This window comes from Hydractinia symbiolongicarpus, chromosome 15 (assembly GCF_029227915.1).
Source record: "Hydractinia symbiolongicarpus strain clone_291-10 chromosome 15, HSymV2.1, whole genome shotgun sequence".
NCBI lineage: Eukaryota > Metazoa > Cnidaria > Hydrozoa > Anthoathecata > Hydractiniidae > Hydractinia > Hydractinia symbiolongicarpus.
Genome location: NC_079889.1, coordinates 2,252,739 through 2,270,873, shown reverse-complemented (window position 1 = coordinate 2,270,873; position 18,135 = coordinate 2,252,739). Strand labels below are relative to the sequence as shown.

Here is an 18,135-nt window from a genome sequence, read left to right as displayed (position 1 = left end):
GATACCCCTTTAGGTTGAATTGTATAAAAACCACGTTCCCGTGTGTTTCATATTAATCGATCAGACGGTTTTATTTTCGCGAAAGCAGAAAAGACTTAATTTGATGAAATATTATCCCCGGGCTTTTGCATTAGCAATACTGCAGTGTTATCCCTTGGAGGAAAGAATACGGACGCAATATGCCATGGACCAGGATCTGACTAATGCCTTGATATTTGCTATTTACTGTGAGAGAAAAACTACGAATGAATTAAACGGTGTCGACTCAATAGCTGCTCTTAAGCTGCTCTTTTTTACATTTTTTGACGGAAATTTGTGCTTTGAACTGAAAATAAAAAAAGAAAGTTTTAGTGATTTGAAAGATCTAGTAGAATTTAAAAAATTTCAAAGTTAATCGGCGGGAAGTGACAAAACATGACTACAGAATATAAAGTACAGTAGAAAAAATTTCTCGAAATCCTAGCAAAGTTACAAATTAATAAAAATAGAAAAGAATAAAAACACTGTACACCCGTAAGGTAAAGATACGGTGTATTTTATTTATAAATCCTAAAAAACTTTAAAAATTGAAAGAAATAGTAATAACACGTAACAAAGTTAAAATAATCTGCAACAGAGGAAAGGCTTCAAAATCCAGTAACTATTTTGTTTCTACTACTCAAACGAATTTTTGCATTCAGTGTTTTAAACTCGGCATGAAAAAGGTGTTTCCCAGTTAATTTGCCACGACCGTATTCATAACTCATAATTCACCTTGTGGAAATTTGCCTTCCTTTAGCGAGAACTGGAATAAAAGTTTAACACACTCCACTTGCGTAAAATGACATAATGACAACCACAGATAGATAGATAAATAGATAGATGTGCATAGATCTCCCCATTGTTATAAGGGCCATGGCTTAGATTATTTAATACTCGTTTAGAGATACGAAGACCTAATTAGGGTCCTCGCTCTGCCAGACAACTCCTTGCAACATCCAGCAGCCCACACAGTGTGCCATCTGCTCATTTCCCCTACATGATTGGGTTAACGCGGGCTATGGTATCATTTACTCGTCCAAGCGCCGCCAATGGGGATTAAACCCCAGTCTCCTGCACAAAGTTATGGTGCCATGAATTGAAAAATGGAAATTTGTCTCCAAAACGCCCCAAGAACTGACCTCAGTAATGTTGCCTGTGAAATATTTCTTGTAGGAAATTTATTTCTATTTCATCCAGAACGATGATTTAAATTTTCGTCAATTTTTTTTTTAATTTTTTTGTTTAATTGCAGTGCTTGACAGTCTGTATTCTCTACGGTTTATATAGAAAAGCAACGTAAATTTAATTCATTGATTACACGTTTATTGGAAAGAAATATTTTGAAAATAAATTTTCCCCTTATTTCCAAAATTCTGTGGGTTGGGAAAAGAAAGCTAACAACATTTTTAATAAGAGTGTTATCGAGTTCTCTTCCATTCGTGTAGACGTCGGTATATTCTTTTGTGTGAAAAATTACACATCTCAAATTATTAAGGCGACAGTTCCTCGGGATTAATTTTAAAAAGTCGCATGAGTAGAACTAAATTCAACGGGATAAAACACAATGCAAACGTTCGTTTCCAATTTTGTAATCCACCATGTTCCGTATGTTTCGTATAATAAATTAGGAAATTGATAATGAACTCTTGCATTGTGTTTTATCCTGTTGAATTTAGTTAGGTAAGATTTGTTTTCTCGTGAAAGAAGAAATCACTAGTCTGTTGGGATTAAACAAAATAGACACAGTGATGCTTTGCTTGCAGATGCTTTTCAACCATTCTCGTCCCCAGAGCTCTTTAAAATTAAAACCTCAAACTTTAACTCAAAACTTCTGGGGTCGGGAATGGCTTCTTAACCTCAACACCAGATGTTGGTAGGTTTTTTATAAAAAGGGTTGCTTTGTTTTTTGTCCGGTGTTTAAATATCATTAATATCAAATAACAATTTAAGTACCTACTAAATTCAAAATAGCAAAAAAAAGTCGGCCAACATTTTTTTCTAATTTGCGGAATAAGTTTCAGTGAAAGTTTAAAAAATTTTTCATGACACAAGGTTGAGTGCTTAGTACAGGTAAATCGTGTCGCACACGTAATCCTTTTCCAAAAAATCTTTATCGCCAGCTTTGTTTTGAATAAAACCAAAGGAAAAAATCAGATAACACAATCACTCCGGATTTATTTTCTGGAATACGTTTTTGTGACATTTGCAAAATTCATTGTCAGTTTAACTAAAAACGCATCCTACCTCAACCTCAACCGTAATCAGTGAAAGCATTACAGTGTAGTTTTAACTTTAAGGCCCAATAACTAGTAGAAATAACTGACACCATCGCAAACGGCGCAAATGGCGTTTGGAACAATAAACGCATATCATGCTGGGATTTCCAGTTAAAGGCAATAGATCTATTGTTTAAAACAATAGAAAAATAAGAAAAATGACCAGCCTGGTTTATATTTTGATATCATACGGAAATACTTAATTAATGTGTTTAATTAATTTATCTGTAGTATGATAGCAGAAGTTTTCAAATAGATCTAATGAATCTATGTAATGAATTAAAAAATTCGTTAATTGAGGTAATTAATCTAATTTTTTTATTGAATTTGCACGTCGATTGGTATCATTTTGAACACAGATTTTTTTTAAGTAAGGAGTTTGTGAAGAGTGTAAGGAAGGGGAAAATAAACAACCGAAATTGGAGTTAAGAAGAAACAAGCTTTTTATCTCGACTTTCGTGGATTTAGCCACCAATTTTTATGGTCACTTTGGAGCTAGATGCTTTGAAAAAGTCACCAAAAAGAAGTTTTTGAAGCAATTCTGTTCGTAATTGAGAAATCACTGGAAAAAGAACCCTTTAGGTCATTCAAAATAAGAGAGACGAAAGAAAAATTGAAGTTTAATGAAACTTCAGGTGAAATACAATAACGTAGAACAGGAATAGTGCAAAATAAAGGATAAAAAAGAACTGATCTGGACTGGCAGCTTCGGACAATTAAAATTGATTTCCTTGTCCTAGCTGCCAAAACAATGTTTTGAGTTTTGGCGACACGAAATATTTTTATTTGATGTCATGTGAATCCAAAGTAGATATCTTAGCGGAATGTATTTAAGAGAAAGAATCAAGTTTGTGTTTTCTAAAATATTTACGTATATTCTCTGTATTTAAAAACTGTTCGCTATGCAACCTTACCCTATATATACATAAAATCAAAGAAATTTCTTAATAAATAAATTGCAAAAAACTATTGTTCGATTAGTCTGTTTGGTGTAATTCTTCAACAATCGCTCGCGACACCATGATTGAGCATACTTGTTTGTGAATTGTATTTCAAGAATATTCGCGGTAGTAGAACAGGACAATGGTTCTAAGAAGTCGAAAGTTGAAACTGAGGCAGAGCACGTAATTTCTAATAAAAAAAATGATGCTAAACCTCATAAAAAATGATCGGTTGCTCGGTTCCAGTTGCAAGCTATAAACCAACTGGTATTAGGAGTAAACAAGCTGGCGGAGAGCAACTCATAGCGAGTAAACAAGCTGGAGGAGAGCAACTCATAACGTCTAAAATTGGAAAAAAGAGATGGGAAACCAATCTTTCAATTGAAAAGATTAAAAAAAATATAAACAACATAAAAAAGAAATGGCACAACTTCATTACACATGTTACAATAACGACAACATAATAACTTAAATAACTACAAAATGAACAGTCCCATACATCCTATGTCAAGTCAAATGTTTCAACAAGGATTTCACAAGCAACAATACCTTTACCACCAATATCACCAATTTCGAACAACAATCAAATCATCCACAGCAGTGACATACTTGCTTTTTTCATCACGTGTATCTCTAGTATGTAGTAGTGCTGGTAACGATTTATTAATTACTAGTCGGTGGCCCGTAGATAAATCCACGGGCTCGCCCGTCTTTTATTTTCGGCATTTCATGTGTCTCGCTACTGCGGTTACCATTTTGTTGTATAACTTGCATTTGTTTGGACTGTTTATAAAGTAAGCAACAGCAACTTTTAACTTATAGTTTCTGTTACAACCAACACTTGATAATTTTTCGTTAAAATATCTTTTTTTTCATCTTTTTTGTCACTAACTGTTACCAGCGGTATATTATCAGCATCAGCAAGTTAATACATTTATCTGGAACTAGTCGTTGGCCTTTGGAGAAATCGTCCTTTTTATACCTCATTGCTACTAGCGGTACCATTTTGCGTAACAGAAAGACGTATACAGGTATTATAATAGAGACTAGTTGTTGACCCGTGTAAGAATCCACGGATTTGCTCATCTTTTAAATTGCAGGCTATGTGGGCCCGCTGCGCGACACTTTTCTTGGGGACAGACAGACAAGATACGGCTGTTATTAAAGAGACTAGTCGTTAACCCGTGAAAAATCCGCGGGTTCGCCCGTCCTTTATAATTACCTGTTGCAACAAAGTGGATAAAAAAATATCGCATTTGATATTTGCGTTTCCGTAGCACATTTTTTTAACTCAGCGGGAGGTCTGCGCAGATACAGACAAAACTTTACGGCTATTATTAAAGAGACTGATTCCTGCGCCACTAGTGATTTTTCTAAATAAGCTAATATGAGCTAATATGGGCTAACAAAGGCGTTCGTTGTAGCCTAGCATGCTTGTAACCGTGTTTTAAAAACTATAATAATTTTCAAATACAAAGCGATATAAACGTGAAATCACCCTACTCAAATGCTTGTAATTTCCAATGAATGATTTGCATTCAATCGCCCACTCATCATCAGATTTTAGAAGATATATAAAGTCATTGTTTATACAATAAATTGAAATGCAAATAAATTTGTTGAATGTTCTGTTGCTAACGATGCGATACACTAAATAGGATTTTCCAAACTGGAAATGCGCTATCCTGTAAAGTGTTAGTGCTAACTACCTACTGTCTTTTATAGGGTTTGGCACCATGTTAGTGTGTTGATTCGTGATCATTCGGCTTACACGACTTGAAACAAATCGAAAACTCTTTCTATTAATTCTTAGCCTTTTCTAAACTCTTCATTTGGACTAATTTATGTAATCAACAATTTTTGATCCTTTCTATTTATGTTGTGTACCTTTGAAAGCTTTTTCTCAACAAATTCCGACAGCTCATAGCATAGCTATCATGCTTGCTGTTTTCTCCTCTCTATGACTTGATTTTGCAAAAAATAGTAGTCAGTCTTTATCGTTTTCATGTTTGCGTTTTAAAGTATTGCAACATGGTCTTCATGAAATTTGCGTCCATATTCAAATCACTCCAAAAATATACTGATTATTGACTATTAAAGGAGAATTAAAAAAAATTATCGTTAGCCCGTGGAAAATCCACGGGTTCGCCCATCCTTATTATACCGCTCCTCGCTATTGCGCAGCTAAGCTACCATTTTGCGTGACAGACAGACAGACAGACGTATACGGGTATTTTAATATAGACTAGTCGTTAACCCGTGGAAAAATCCACGGGTCGCCCGTCCTTTATATATTGAATTTCGTGTTTCCGTAACAAAAAGTCAAACAGACGCACGAACAGACAGACGGAATACGGCTATTATTAAAGAGATAGTTTTTATTATACTGACGTCATCTAGATATATCAGACTTTGATTAATTAATTAAATCTCTCGTGTGAGAAAAAAAAACGTGCTACAATATTTATGGAGAAATTATTCAACTAGAATTTTATAATCCATGTAAACCAAGCTTTACAAAAATAAACAAAAAAAGTGTTAATACACATACCGTAAATGTTGAACTAAAGAAAAACTTAATGTTATTGTAAAGCTTAATTTTGTAAAAACGTCACAACACGCGACCGTGTGATGCAATGTCGGTGCTTAAAGTTATATAATTTAAAACACAAACTTACGTAATCGCTACGAATTACGTGTGAGACAGTGTAATTATGAAGTTTAAAATGTTTTTAAAAAAAACGTCGTAAAGGGTTTTTTATAATATAATATCTGTAAATAACTTTTTCTTATGCGTGGATGTATTTCACACTCAGTATGGTGTTCCATATCACCTACACCGTATAGAGAAATCAATAGATTTTTATAAAAGAATTTTTCAATTGACTGACGGTTATATAAGTTTGGAATAAATCCACGTGTAGGTGAGTTTATATTTGTTTACAGAGAACAAAAGCAATATAATATAAAAAAAGTTTAGGTTATTACAAGAAGCATTTATGTTTTGATAAGACATTTATTTTCCAACAAGCGTTGGAAAATAAATCAAATCAAGTTTGAGTTGAACTGGCTAAGGTTGGATCGGAATTGAATTAGGGTCAATAAGAAATTGTTGAAAGTTTTTTAAATGGTAGATTACTGAATAGCTATGTGGCTGTTTTTGAAATTGTTGTTGATGTTTTTTTATTCCTGCTTTTGTTGTTATTGCTGTTGTTATTGTTATTGCTGTTATTGTTGTTGTTGTTGTTGTTGTTATTATTGTCGTTATTTCTGTGTATATATAAGCTTACATAGGTTGCTCTCGTTTTTTTATAAAATTATTTTTATGTAATTATTTCATAACTTACAAATATTCAAGACGTAGAAAAACTCGATCAATGTATTTAAGAGCTTTAGTCTACCCCTAAAATGTTTTGACATCGTCTCAAATAACACCAAGCTAGCCACTCACAAAGTTAAGTCATTATGAATAAAAACTAACATAAAATTGTTTAAATGAAAACTTAACATAAATCTTTCCAGCCTTACTTTCCAACAATAATAATAACATTTGCCAACAACGTGATTCATCTCATGTATTCCAGATTTCTTAGTTTTCAGAACTACTGGATTTTATCAAGCTCGAACCCAGCACCTTTTACCGTGGCGTCGAAAAACCCTATTTCGCTAGAACTATCAGAAAGCGCAGCGCCGTTGAGAAGCAAATAGTCCTGGGGACGAGGTTGGGATTTTATCATATTTTTGTTAAAGAAGGTCTGGGACGTAACGGGACAAAAAATACAATGTCTATGAAACTCTGCATTTTGACTAACTCTAATGGATTTTCATATTTTATTAGCAGATCTCTATATTAAAAATTCCCTTTGCTCAAAATGGTACAACAGTAGTGATAGCTGTCTACGCTGTGCTACGGACTGATGAAATGCGATATAAAAAGCAAGGGCCACTAACTAGTCTTATAATAATAGCCATATCTTGTCTGTCTGTTTAAAACTATAGCTTATGCTCCCATAATATTTTCCATTCCGTATGATAATCACACGTACAACTATAGTAATGGCTCTCGTCTAAGTGAATTTCATTACTACATGCTAATAGACGGAGAAGGATGCATGGAATGGCGATGCGGGGAATGTATACCACGCAAGTTCCCCGTTGATTTTTTCACGGGCTAACGACTAGTCAATTTATGTTTAGATAATTGGGTATAATCAAATAAAATTCTTTAAAAATTCTGCGGTTCTATAAAAATCAATGTTAAAAGTCAAACTTATCTGAATGAGAAAAATGTGTTTTGTTTCCCTATTTTTTGATCAACCCGATACGGAATTTACGGAATAACAGTTGTTCTTGCCAAAAAAAATAGTACAATTTATCCTCACAAACGCTACTTATTAAATCTATATATATACAGAGGTTGCAGTTTCGAAGCATCTTTATAGCTGCGAGGGATTAGTGAAAAAAAAGAAACCCTTCTTCGCAGTGGACAATAAGAAAATATTAATATTTTATGTAAAATTGAAAAATTAAAAAATTAAAAATCCAAATCCAAAACGAAAAATTAAAAATGAAATATAAATTCAAATTTTAAATTTAGACAAGTGTTGGATAAAAACTGAGAATACCATTTTGTATGTCACAAACCAGTATTTGTTCTTATTCGAAGAATTCTTAACGATTTGATCATTTCCGTTTAGCACAAAAGGTTTGAAAATATCTTACCATTAAATGTAACAAATGTGAGAGGTTAAACAGCCTGGTACCATATTAAAATTTTATACGTTTACTTATTTTTTATTTGGAGCCTTTATATAAACATCTATATAGCTATACATGCGTTATGTTTATATTTTGAGCCTCCATATAGGCGTTAGGTATAAAGATGCGTATGTTTTGTTTGTATAAGAAAATAAACTATATAAAATGTAAGACTTGTTGGTCAATAAATTAGAACGAGTTAAGAACATTCTATGTTTTACATGGCTTTGTTTTTAAGAAAAACTTTTTCGCCAATACAACAATAATAGTGTTTGAGGCGAAATAACGCTTCAACGCAACCATATTGCGGCGAGATAAACAAATGGTATTAATATAGAGCCTAGTCGTTAGCCCGTGGAGAAATACACGGAAATTCACCCGTCCAAAAAACCGAATGAATTCAGTCGTTGCTACTCGCAGCTACCATTTTTAACTTAGGTAAATTTTGTACCATAACAAAGTAGTTAAGAGTATAGCAATTGTAATTTTGTGCTTTCGTGGCACGAATGTTGTTGCAGACAGACAGAAAACAGATATTAAATAAATGAGACTAGCTATTGACCTCTGGAAAAATCCACGGGGCATGCCCATTCTTTATATGTCGCATATTTCGTGTTTCTGTAACACGACTTTTTCTCACGCACAAACAGACAAAATACGATTGTTATAGAAGAGATGTTGTTTTTTCAGGTTGACATCTCACAAGAAAGTATAAGGAGAAGTGATCACGTAACTGAGAATTTAATATCGTTTCGCGACTACATGGCTGAGTTTATTCACAACAACAAAAACAAGGGAAATTCGCTCGAGTATGACATAGATGTAAAAGGTACTACATGGTACAGCAAGGAAAAGCACGCACACTGCAATGTAGCGCATACAGGTGATATATTCACAAAAATTGGACACTTTAGATCGCCTGATGATACATATAGAGAGGCTTGGGAAAGAAAAAATCGAGGCTTAAAAAAATATGAACTTGAGAAGCTCAGCAGATGGCAGTATACAAAACAGGAGTTAAATTATCCTAAGAAAATTGAAAACAGACCAGAAAACGCAAAAAGTCATGTTTCTACTTGGAGTCTACTGGACACGTCAGAAGGTTTAAGTACAAAAGACAAGTTTTGTCCACAAAACGGTCCACCCAAAAAACGATCTAATATTCCTCTCCTAACCAGTGCACAAACACCGTCTAGGAGCGCATTCCAACCTGTAATCAAGGACACATACAGTCTCCTTGGAAGAAGACGGATAAATTCGGATGATTTTATAGGTGACCAAAGAACACTCGGACAAACTTATGCCCAACATGAAGACATGTTGTCTCAGCACTACACGCATACATTCAGTCGCAGTTTATCACGAGATGCTTCGGATACAGAAAGTTTTTCCGACGAAAGTGAAATTGACGTTGTTGAGATATCATCCAATAGAAAGAAAGCTACTCGGCATAAAGTTACTTTGCACAATCCGCCGAAACTTATAAAATTTAACGAAAACGGTAACGATAATATGATAGAAAAACCAAAGAAAGTAAGCTCCAACGAGTGTCATCGACAAAAAGACGATAAAAAAACTAGTTTTACCGACACAGATCGTTCGTGTAAATTACCAGTTTGTGGGGCAACGAAACCGGCTAAACAATCATCATCATCCGACGAAAGCATGGAAAACAAAAGAAAACGAGGTGGCGGAAAAATTGGTCGCAAACGTAAAAGAGGTTATATATACGATCCGAAACCTTTAGTTGCTAAAACAAAAACTACAATTTTACCTGAAGAAGTAAAAGACAATGTGTATTGGGATCGAAGACGCCGAAACAATGAGGCGGCGAAACGATCCCGCGAAAATAGGCGTTTTAAGGAATTAGAAATAATGACTGAAGCTAAAAAATTATCGGCACAAAATGAGGCTTTAAAGTTAAAAATTGACAGACTGGAAATGAGAAATCAATATTTAGAAGAATTACTATCAAGCAAAACAATTATGGGTAGTACATCTAGTGGATAGAACTTATCATAGCGCTTTCTGACAACTGTATATTTTACAGTCACTAATATATATATATACTATCTTTTGGTACTTTCTTGCATACGATAAACGTAACGTCTAGTACTTTTGAATAGAAAGAAACTTTTGTATCCCGGTGAAGAATATGAAAGAAAATTAAATCAGCTATCTACAAATTCAGTCAAACATGCTCTGAATTATTCTAAGTACAAAACAAGTGAACTGATATCATAAAGTTGTTAACTGACAAATTCTCACAAACTGCCAATAGAAATTACCAGATTCGTTCCCAGAGCATTTTTCCTTCCTCTCCGTGATAACTGCTTAGGGGACAAGAGATCCTGGGCACAAGAATGAGAAATGGCAACCTTAACATTTGCATCCCTTTCTGTTTAGCTCTTACTTTTTACATTTCAGGAAGATTTCTATCAACATCATGCAGAAGACCATGTTCTTCTTCTTCTTCTTCTTCTTCTTCTTCTTCTTCTTCTTCTTCTTCTTCTTCTTCTTCTTCTTCTTCTTCTTCTTCTTCTTCTTCTTCTTCTTCTTCTTCTTCTTCTTCTTCTTCTTCTTCTTCTTCTTCTTCTTCTTCTTCTTCTTCTTCTTCTTCTTCTAACTACCTACAGTCAAAATAGTCCTTGTAAACAGCTTTGTGAAAAAAAATATTAATAACTAGGTTCTAATTAAAATTATGTTACTATGTTAGGAAACAAAAAGACCATAAAAGTCAAATTGGTTATTACGTTCAATTTATAGATTTTTAATGAATAGAGGTTCGAAAAGAAACTAGAGATGTGTTTTTGTAATTATCGACTCCTTCTTTAAGAGCATGTTTTAATTATTTCTACGTCAGTTGCCTTTTTTTAACTTGATTTATTCGATAGTTGTGGTCTGGTAATTTACCCCTACAGGGTTAATAGGAGATTATTGATTACAATACTGCGAGCCAAAAAACAGTGTTTGTAGTTAGGTACATGTGGTTCTGGATATAATGAGTTAACAGGCATAACAATTATACTATTTTTTTTATAACCTCAGGCAACTAAACTGGATTTGAAAAAATTACTAAGCAACTTCAATTCTGTACACACAAAAATTATTTCCTGCGAAAATAGACAAAGGCAGGCAAGAAAAAAGACTTCTAGAACAGAAACTAAAATAATTTCTTTGTTGCACAATTTCCTTTCCCATAAATGACAAATATTAGCAACCATTAAGCAACTTCAGAAATAGATATTGACTAATAATTGAGCAACTTAAGATCTGGTCAAAATCCTAAGTTGTTTTTTATAAAAACTCGCGCTCTGTAAGGCTTGATTTCTGGGCCAACGTGGGTTGGCGTGGATTAATTGTTACGAGTTAATTTTATAACCCATACAAACCCAAGTGTAAATGAGTAAAGAAAATTAACCCAGATATTAAATTCACTCACGTAAATCTATAGGTTAACATGACATTGGATTAAATTTGATTCCAAGTTTACGTTAAACAATGCGCTAGTAAGGCAACAACATATGCCCACAATCTGTGACATACAAATCGTGCTTCAGAAGCAAACTAGCATATAGAAAAGCGTTTTTTTGTACAAGAAGAGAGAATGCAAGTTTTAAAATGAATTCAAAAATTAAAATGTCGAATTTATCAATTCAAGAAAAAGAAAAAATTGAAGAGAAAGTTTTAGATTTTTTTGCGCCCTACGATAAACAATAAAAGGCCACAAAAAAAGGATGCAGTCTCCAACAACACTCACACTCAAACACACTTTAGTATTAGTTTAACGTGTTTTAGCCACTCTAGGTTGCGCGGCGATGTCTGGAGAATGCTTGTAAAAACGTTGTCAATGCTTATAAAAGTTGAGAATTTTATGAATTTGGATGGAAGATGGCAAATCTTTCTTTTTGGTTTACATTTGTTACGAGCGCTGTAGATGATAAATATATCCTGATAAAAATTTTTTTCATTATGTTCTCTTACAAGAGAAAAAAGAACTACGACTAATTAATTCTAACCCATGAAACAAAACATAAACGCTAAAAAATTAAGCCACGTTAACCCATAGTTGAAAACAAAAGCTTGAAGAAATTGAACAACAGGTAAATCTGGAAACCAAAAATGCTAGCGTGTTAGCTAATGAAAAATTGACATGTTAAAAATTTTTGTTAGCTTCAAAAAAGAGCTTTCAAGGAGTCAACTTTCCCAAATGAAAAAATATTAATAATTTCGGCAGGATTTAACTTTAACGTTTTTTTCAAAGTTTCGCAAAGAGACTTGAAATTCGTTGAGCTTGAGAAATTTTATGCTCTTCGTTCTTTGCGACAGGTTTCAAGTCATTTTCGGCCCCAGAGCTCTTTGGGATTAAAACAAGGTTTATCTCAAAGAGCTCTGGGGTCGAGAAAGGTTTCAGGTTGCAGCAGTAAGATGAATTAATGATTTATACATCATGTACAATTAAAATATACTTAAATTATCGTTAATAAAAAAAAAATAAATAAAAAAAATAAAAAAATAAAAAAATAAAAAAAATAAAAATTAAAAATAAAAAAAATAAATAAATAATTAAAAAATAATTAAAGTTTTAGTATGAAAGGGTTTTCCCATACTATATTATTCCTCCTAACATAGATAAAATACGAGCTTCTTATCGCTACTTCAGAAATTTTATTCATCATGCCTTTTACATCCAAGCAACCAAACTGTCTGCAGAAGTTGGAAAAGTCCCGGATTCTTCTAGGGATTAATCCAAGAAAAGAAACCTCTACAAACATCTTGTTTACCTGATATTTTTTTTGTTTAAAAGAGTGTTTTTCAAATTTTGATAGCGTCTAACTTTGTATTCATAAGCTTTTGTAAAGTTACTTTCATGACAACAAGACAGTTCAATGGTATTCAGTTCGTTGCCAATCTTTAATAAGATGTCAGGACGTGGGCCATTAAAGAATTCAGCTGGACTTCTGAAACCATCAAGTTCACCAAATAACTCAAAACCCAAATTTTCTAACGATTTTAGGTAGTGACAAATCGTGAATAAAATAGAATCGTGACGGCATGTTTATCTACCGCTATTTAACGCAAACGAACAATTGTTGAACATGTGTAATTGTGTTTGTTTGTTACTTTTACACAACCCACATATACTTGATGGAGCCTTTTTCCAACGAAAAAGGTTGGTATTATTAGCCAATTGTAGAATGACTGCTTTTCTAACAAAAACAATTACATTTTGTGGTAACTTTTCACAAACACGCTGCCATTGGCTGATAGCACTAACTGAACATTCCTGTGCAACATGATTCAATAATGAATTTTGCTCTTTTAACACATTCATATCAGACAAAACTTTCTTAACTCTTTTGTTAATAAGTCTATCCTTTGGGTTCTTGGGCTGATCAAGATTTAGCAGGGTATCAACGTATTTAACGTATTTCTCAGCGGTTAATCGATACAGGTTACGATTCTTAGGATTAACTGATTCTTCAAAATGTTTCGAGTTGTTAACTGGCTGGAATTGTAACAATCAGGTGGTAACATAAATTTCATACCCAGTTGTTTAACTGGTAGGTATAAATGCCTAGCATTTGCGCTTTGAGGTAATCTGAGCCAACGTTTCGTGTATTCTTTAACAATAGAAACAAGATTCTGTACAACCCAGGTTGTTGAAAGGTTGTAAATTGAGAAACGCCAACGCAATTTGCTGTAGATATACCTCGACATGATTAGCAACTTATTCTTTGGATGCAACGATAAACGGTTGAGAATATCAAAATATCTTTTCAATTCTGAAACAAGCTCTTCTTTCAACGAATTCGTACTCATGTCAAAAGAAAAGTCTTTTCCTAGATATGTAAACTTTCCACCAATGTTGACTGTTGGTACCATCTGGTTAGATATACGAAGATATGGCTTAAATTGGGTTGATAACGACCCATTCTTCCTAATACCTAAAGTTATACATTTATCTACTCTTACAATTAGGCTCGCCCACTTGCACCATTTCGTAAACACATTTAGTAACAGTTGAGTATCTTGCTTGGTCGATGTAACGAGAGCAGAATCATCTGCAAACTGGAACCCATTTTTTGGGGATAACGAGTTGCAGAAGTTGTAACCCATGCATTTAATCTTTCCATTATCGATAGTCTGACTTAAGGTGTTGATAATCATATTAAATAACAATGGGCTTAAGCAATCTCCTTGAAGGACACCTTTTCCAACGAGAAGAGGATCAGTGGTGAACGATTCTATTCCAACTGTGATACTATAGTGTTTGTAATAGTCATTGATCAACTGTTCGATCTCTACAGGGATATGATAACTCAAACTTTCAGTTGCAAAGCATCATCGACTTCACCACAAGCATTCTTGAGATCCAAAAGCGTGACCATTAATTGACGCTCATTGGTTTTGGCATGTTTGATCATATAGCTCAAAAGTTCAGTATGCTCGATGGTACCTGATATAGATTTTCAGAAACCCTTTTATATATTGGACGCGATATAATTGTTGTTTTATAGGAAATTGTATATTCTTTTTCGCATTAATGACGAATATATTTTTGCAAAGACTGGCTGAAGAGTGATTGGACGGAAATTTCCAGGATCTGCATTACTCCCTTTCTTGTAGATAAGGATCGTAAAGGCATGTTTCCAACAACTTGGAAATACTTTGTCTCTCCAACATTTCGAAATAACTCCTATGAATGACAGTTTTCAGAATTGGACAACGTGTCAATATGATAAGGCTCATTTGGTCATGTGGACATGGGGATCCGCTTGATTTCAGTTTATTAATGATTCTGGTTATCTCTCTATAGGTTGGTGGATCCAGGTTGAAAACTTTCGAAGGGGCATCTAGTCGTTTCATCCATTACGGAAACTCCAACTAAGGTTTTTCTCTGTTCGTGATAAAGTTCTACTGCAGTAAGATTGACAAGTTACCTTATCGAACGTTGGTTTAACAGTGTCATATTTTTCGAATTTATTTTTACAGTATCCCCAAACGTTTTTCGACAATTTTTCATCATCATTAATGTTCTCGATATTTATTTATTTCTTGGCATATATATTGGTAGCGAATTTCTTCTTTATGGTCACCATGTTGTTGTTTGAGACCGGCTAAGCTCTTCTTAAGTTTGGCGTTTAGAAGAGTTTGCGTATCTCTCTTGATAATCTCTTCAACAACATCTTGAACTTCTCCGTTGGTGTTGAAAATGTTTTTAAAATATTCATTGCAGGTTTTCCATTCCTCAGATGTTTTTGGTAATTTTATTCCACACTTGGGATGGTGATTTGTAGGAACATAATTATCAACAATATCTTCAGGGTCATTTTTTATATTGATGTTTTCTACTAACTCGTTGATAAACAAATCATGGAGCTCTGGTACGTCACTTATTTGATAAAAGCGTTGATGTGCTCTTAAGCCTCGCTCTCCTTTACACAATTTACCACAATCCATGTTATAATACCCGTATACGTCTGTCCGTCTGTCTGTCCCACAGAATGGTAGCTTAGCTGTGCAAGTAGCGAGACGCACGCAATGCGGCATAAAAAGGACGGGCGAACCCGTGGATTTTTCCACAGGCTAATGACTATGACAACTAAATTCTCTAGTTCTATTGTCCTCGTTACGTTACATTTGTTCATCGTATTCAGTTACTAATCCCTCGGGTTGAACAATTGTGTGCTGGCTTAATATTAACGATCGTTCGTAATTCATTTTCAACTTCTTGCAAGTTATAAACATTTTCAATACGGTTACCATGGTTACGATCAACTTGTAAGGGCTCTGTGTGAAGTTTTGCTCTACATCGCCATGAATGTCTTCCAATTGATTTAAAATTTTTGTGACAAAATTTACATCTTTCCTCAACAGCATTTGAACAAAATACAAACCACATTAGCCATATACATAAAAAGATACCTCTTGCTTTTCTCTTCATGATAATACAAATTTGAAACAAAATTATTGGCGAATTTGATAACTAAAATTATTTTTTTGTCGGAGCAACAGATACTTTAGCAAAAGAGGACTAAAAAGCAGTTCTTTACTTTGGTTGTTTGGTGCCTGAAAAATTTTACAATCTCATATTACAAAAGCCACGCAATGGTTAGAGATATAAGCACGGTAGCTTGAGAATGCCATTGCAACGCATTAAATACCTAACTAATATAAAATTATTGGTTTGAGAAAATGTAGGTAATCATCTTTTCCCAACTCTCAAGTAAGCTGCTTCCATATGTCTTTTCAATATATTTAATAAACTCCTTCTTCGAAAGAGTCATTTCACGTTTTGGTCATTTCACGTTCAACAAACTCGCTGACGATAAAAAGAGAAAATTATGAATAGTCGTTTCGCACTACAGCAATATATTGCGGGAAATATATTGTATATAATTTAGCTATATATTGCTACAATATATAGACATAGTTTAAAAACCACCAAAATAATGATACAATATTACCAGTTTGGTTAAAAAAATATTGTGTAATCAATTTCGTTTTGTTCCGAATGACACGCTTCAATATTTTTATTGAAACTAAAACAAAAGCATTTAAAAAAAGAAGAAAGCTACAGAATGTTTACGGCCAGAATTATATCTACTTGATTGGATTTTATTGAAGTAGTTTTCTTTAAGAGAATCTAAACGTAACGATGCTCTAGTGGACCTCGAGCATACACTAACTTATTCAGCTAAACCAATAACAATTATCATAATTATTGTTACCTTTATTTCACCTATCAGAACATCTGGAGATCAGTTTACTTCAGTTAACGACATGCAGACATCAAAACCTTTATTATCAATACATCAAAGTGACGATCAAATATCTGATAGACAAAATGGAAATACAGCTACAATGTGGAAAGAAATTAGTACCATCAGCAAGAAAAGAAGGGGTCGGAAAGGGTTAAGTCATGAAAAGCAATGGTCAAGTGACGAAACCAAACGACTAATAAATTTGTGGTCACAATATAAAGTTCTTTATAAAGCAGGATTCATAGACAAGAAGAAAAAGCAACTCGCATTGACGGAAATTGCGAAAGAAATGAATATGACAGAGATTGTAGTTCAAAAAAAGATGAATAGCCTAAAAACTTATTATGGTAATGTACGGCAAAAGAGTGGAAGAGAGGACTTAAAGAAACCAAACTGGCCATGGTATAAGTATCTTGACTTTTTAAATGACAATCTCGTGTCTAAGCGGACCGAATCAAACATGAATAGAAGAGAGGCGCCATTGGACCTTGAAGATTCTAAATCGAGTGACTTTCGATCAGAACAAATACAACCTAAATATAAACGGGTCAACAAACAGAGTTCATCTTTTCAAGACTTGTTTGCTGAACAACCTGCACTAAAGGAAAAGTTAAAGGTTCTATCTTTCCCTTCCACAGAGATTCAACGACAAGCAAAATCCGCGGATGATGTATTTGGAATTATGATTTCAAAATCAATATCTTCTATTCCTGAAAGTGAAGACAAAGAAGAACTAAAAATTGAGATACAAGGCCTTATTTTGCAAACCAAGAGGCGTATTCAACGTTTTTAACCGAATATTTGTTTTAGTTTCTAAAAAACGTGATAAACTTTACACTTTTCTCACCAAATGACGTCTCTCCTTACCTTTTATAAACGTGTGCTTCTATCACCTATAATCATAGTAATAATCCTCCCAGCCCTTCCAAGTAAATTTCATTACTTTATGTTAACAGGTGGAAAGGATGTATAAAATAGCGCGATCCCACCAATCGGTTTATTTTCTATAACTTTCGTTCTATATGTATTGCCAATATTAGTATCTTTTGCGGAAAAATTTTTTTAAGACTCTATCATTTTTTTATCTATATTCATGTAGTTTAGATTCATTTTGTCTTATAGTAGCCAAATTTTTATGGCACTTTTCTAATTTAGTATATTTCGAGGAAAAAAAGTTTTGCGGTTCACAGATGTCCTTACTTTTTGCGGGAATAAATTTTTGCGACTTTTCCAAAAACCAAAGTTTCTTTCCCAAACAGTTAATTTTTTTATTATTTATTAGTGAAAGGTAGACATTATTTTATTATTGAATTTCGGTTAAATCAACAAAAATATTATTTTAATTCTCTTCGGATGCCTTCTGCTAATACG

At 33.7% G+C, this 18,135-nt stretch overlaps 1 protein-coding gene across 2 annotated transcripts; it reads left to right on the top strand.

Annotated features, from left to right (window-relative positions):
• The first annotated feature begins 5,987 nt into the window (after positions 1 to 5,987).
• On the top strand, positions 5,988 to 10,603 carry LOC130628988 (uncharacterized). 2 transcript variants are annotated; one of them, XM_057442066.1, is made up of 2 exons: positions 5,988 to 6,162; positions 8,687 to 10,603. In XM_057442066.1, the coding sequence occupies exon 2, from the start codon at positions 8,759 to 8,761 to the stop codon at positions 10,004 to 10,006; it is 1,248 nt and encodes a 415-aa protein (XP_057298049.1). In that variant the 5' UTR covers positions 5,988 to 6,162; positions 8,687 to 8,758; the 3' UTR covers positions 10,007 to 10,603. The 2 variants fall into 2 exon arrangements, with proteins under 2 accessions (XP_057298049.1, XP_057298050.1); XM_057442067.1 differs by lacking the exon at positions 5,988 to 6,162 and adding an exon at positions 6,249 to 6,959.
• The last annotated feature ends 7,532 nt before the right edge of the window (positions 10,604 to 18,135 follow it).

What these genes read in the sequence shown, in the direction of transcription:
- LOC130628988 (XM_057442066.1), top strand. Translation starts at nt 8,759, where the DNA reads ATGGCTGAGTTTATTCACAACAACAAAAACAAGGGAAATTCGCTCGAG.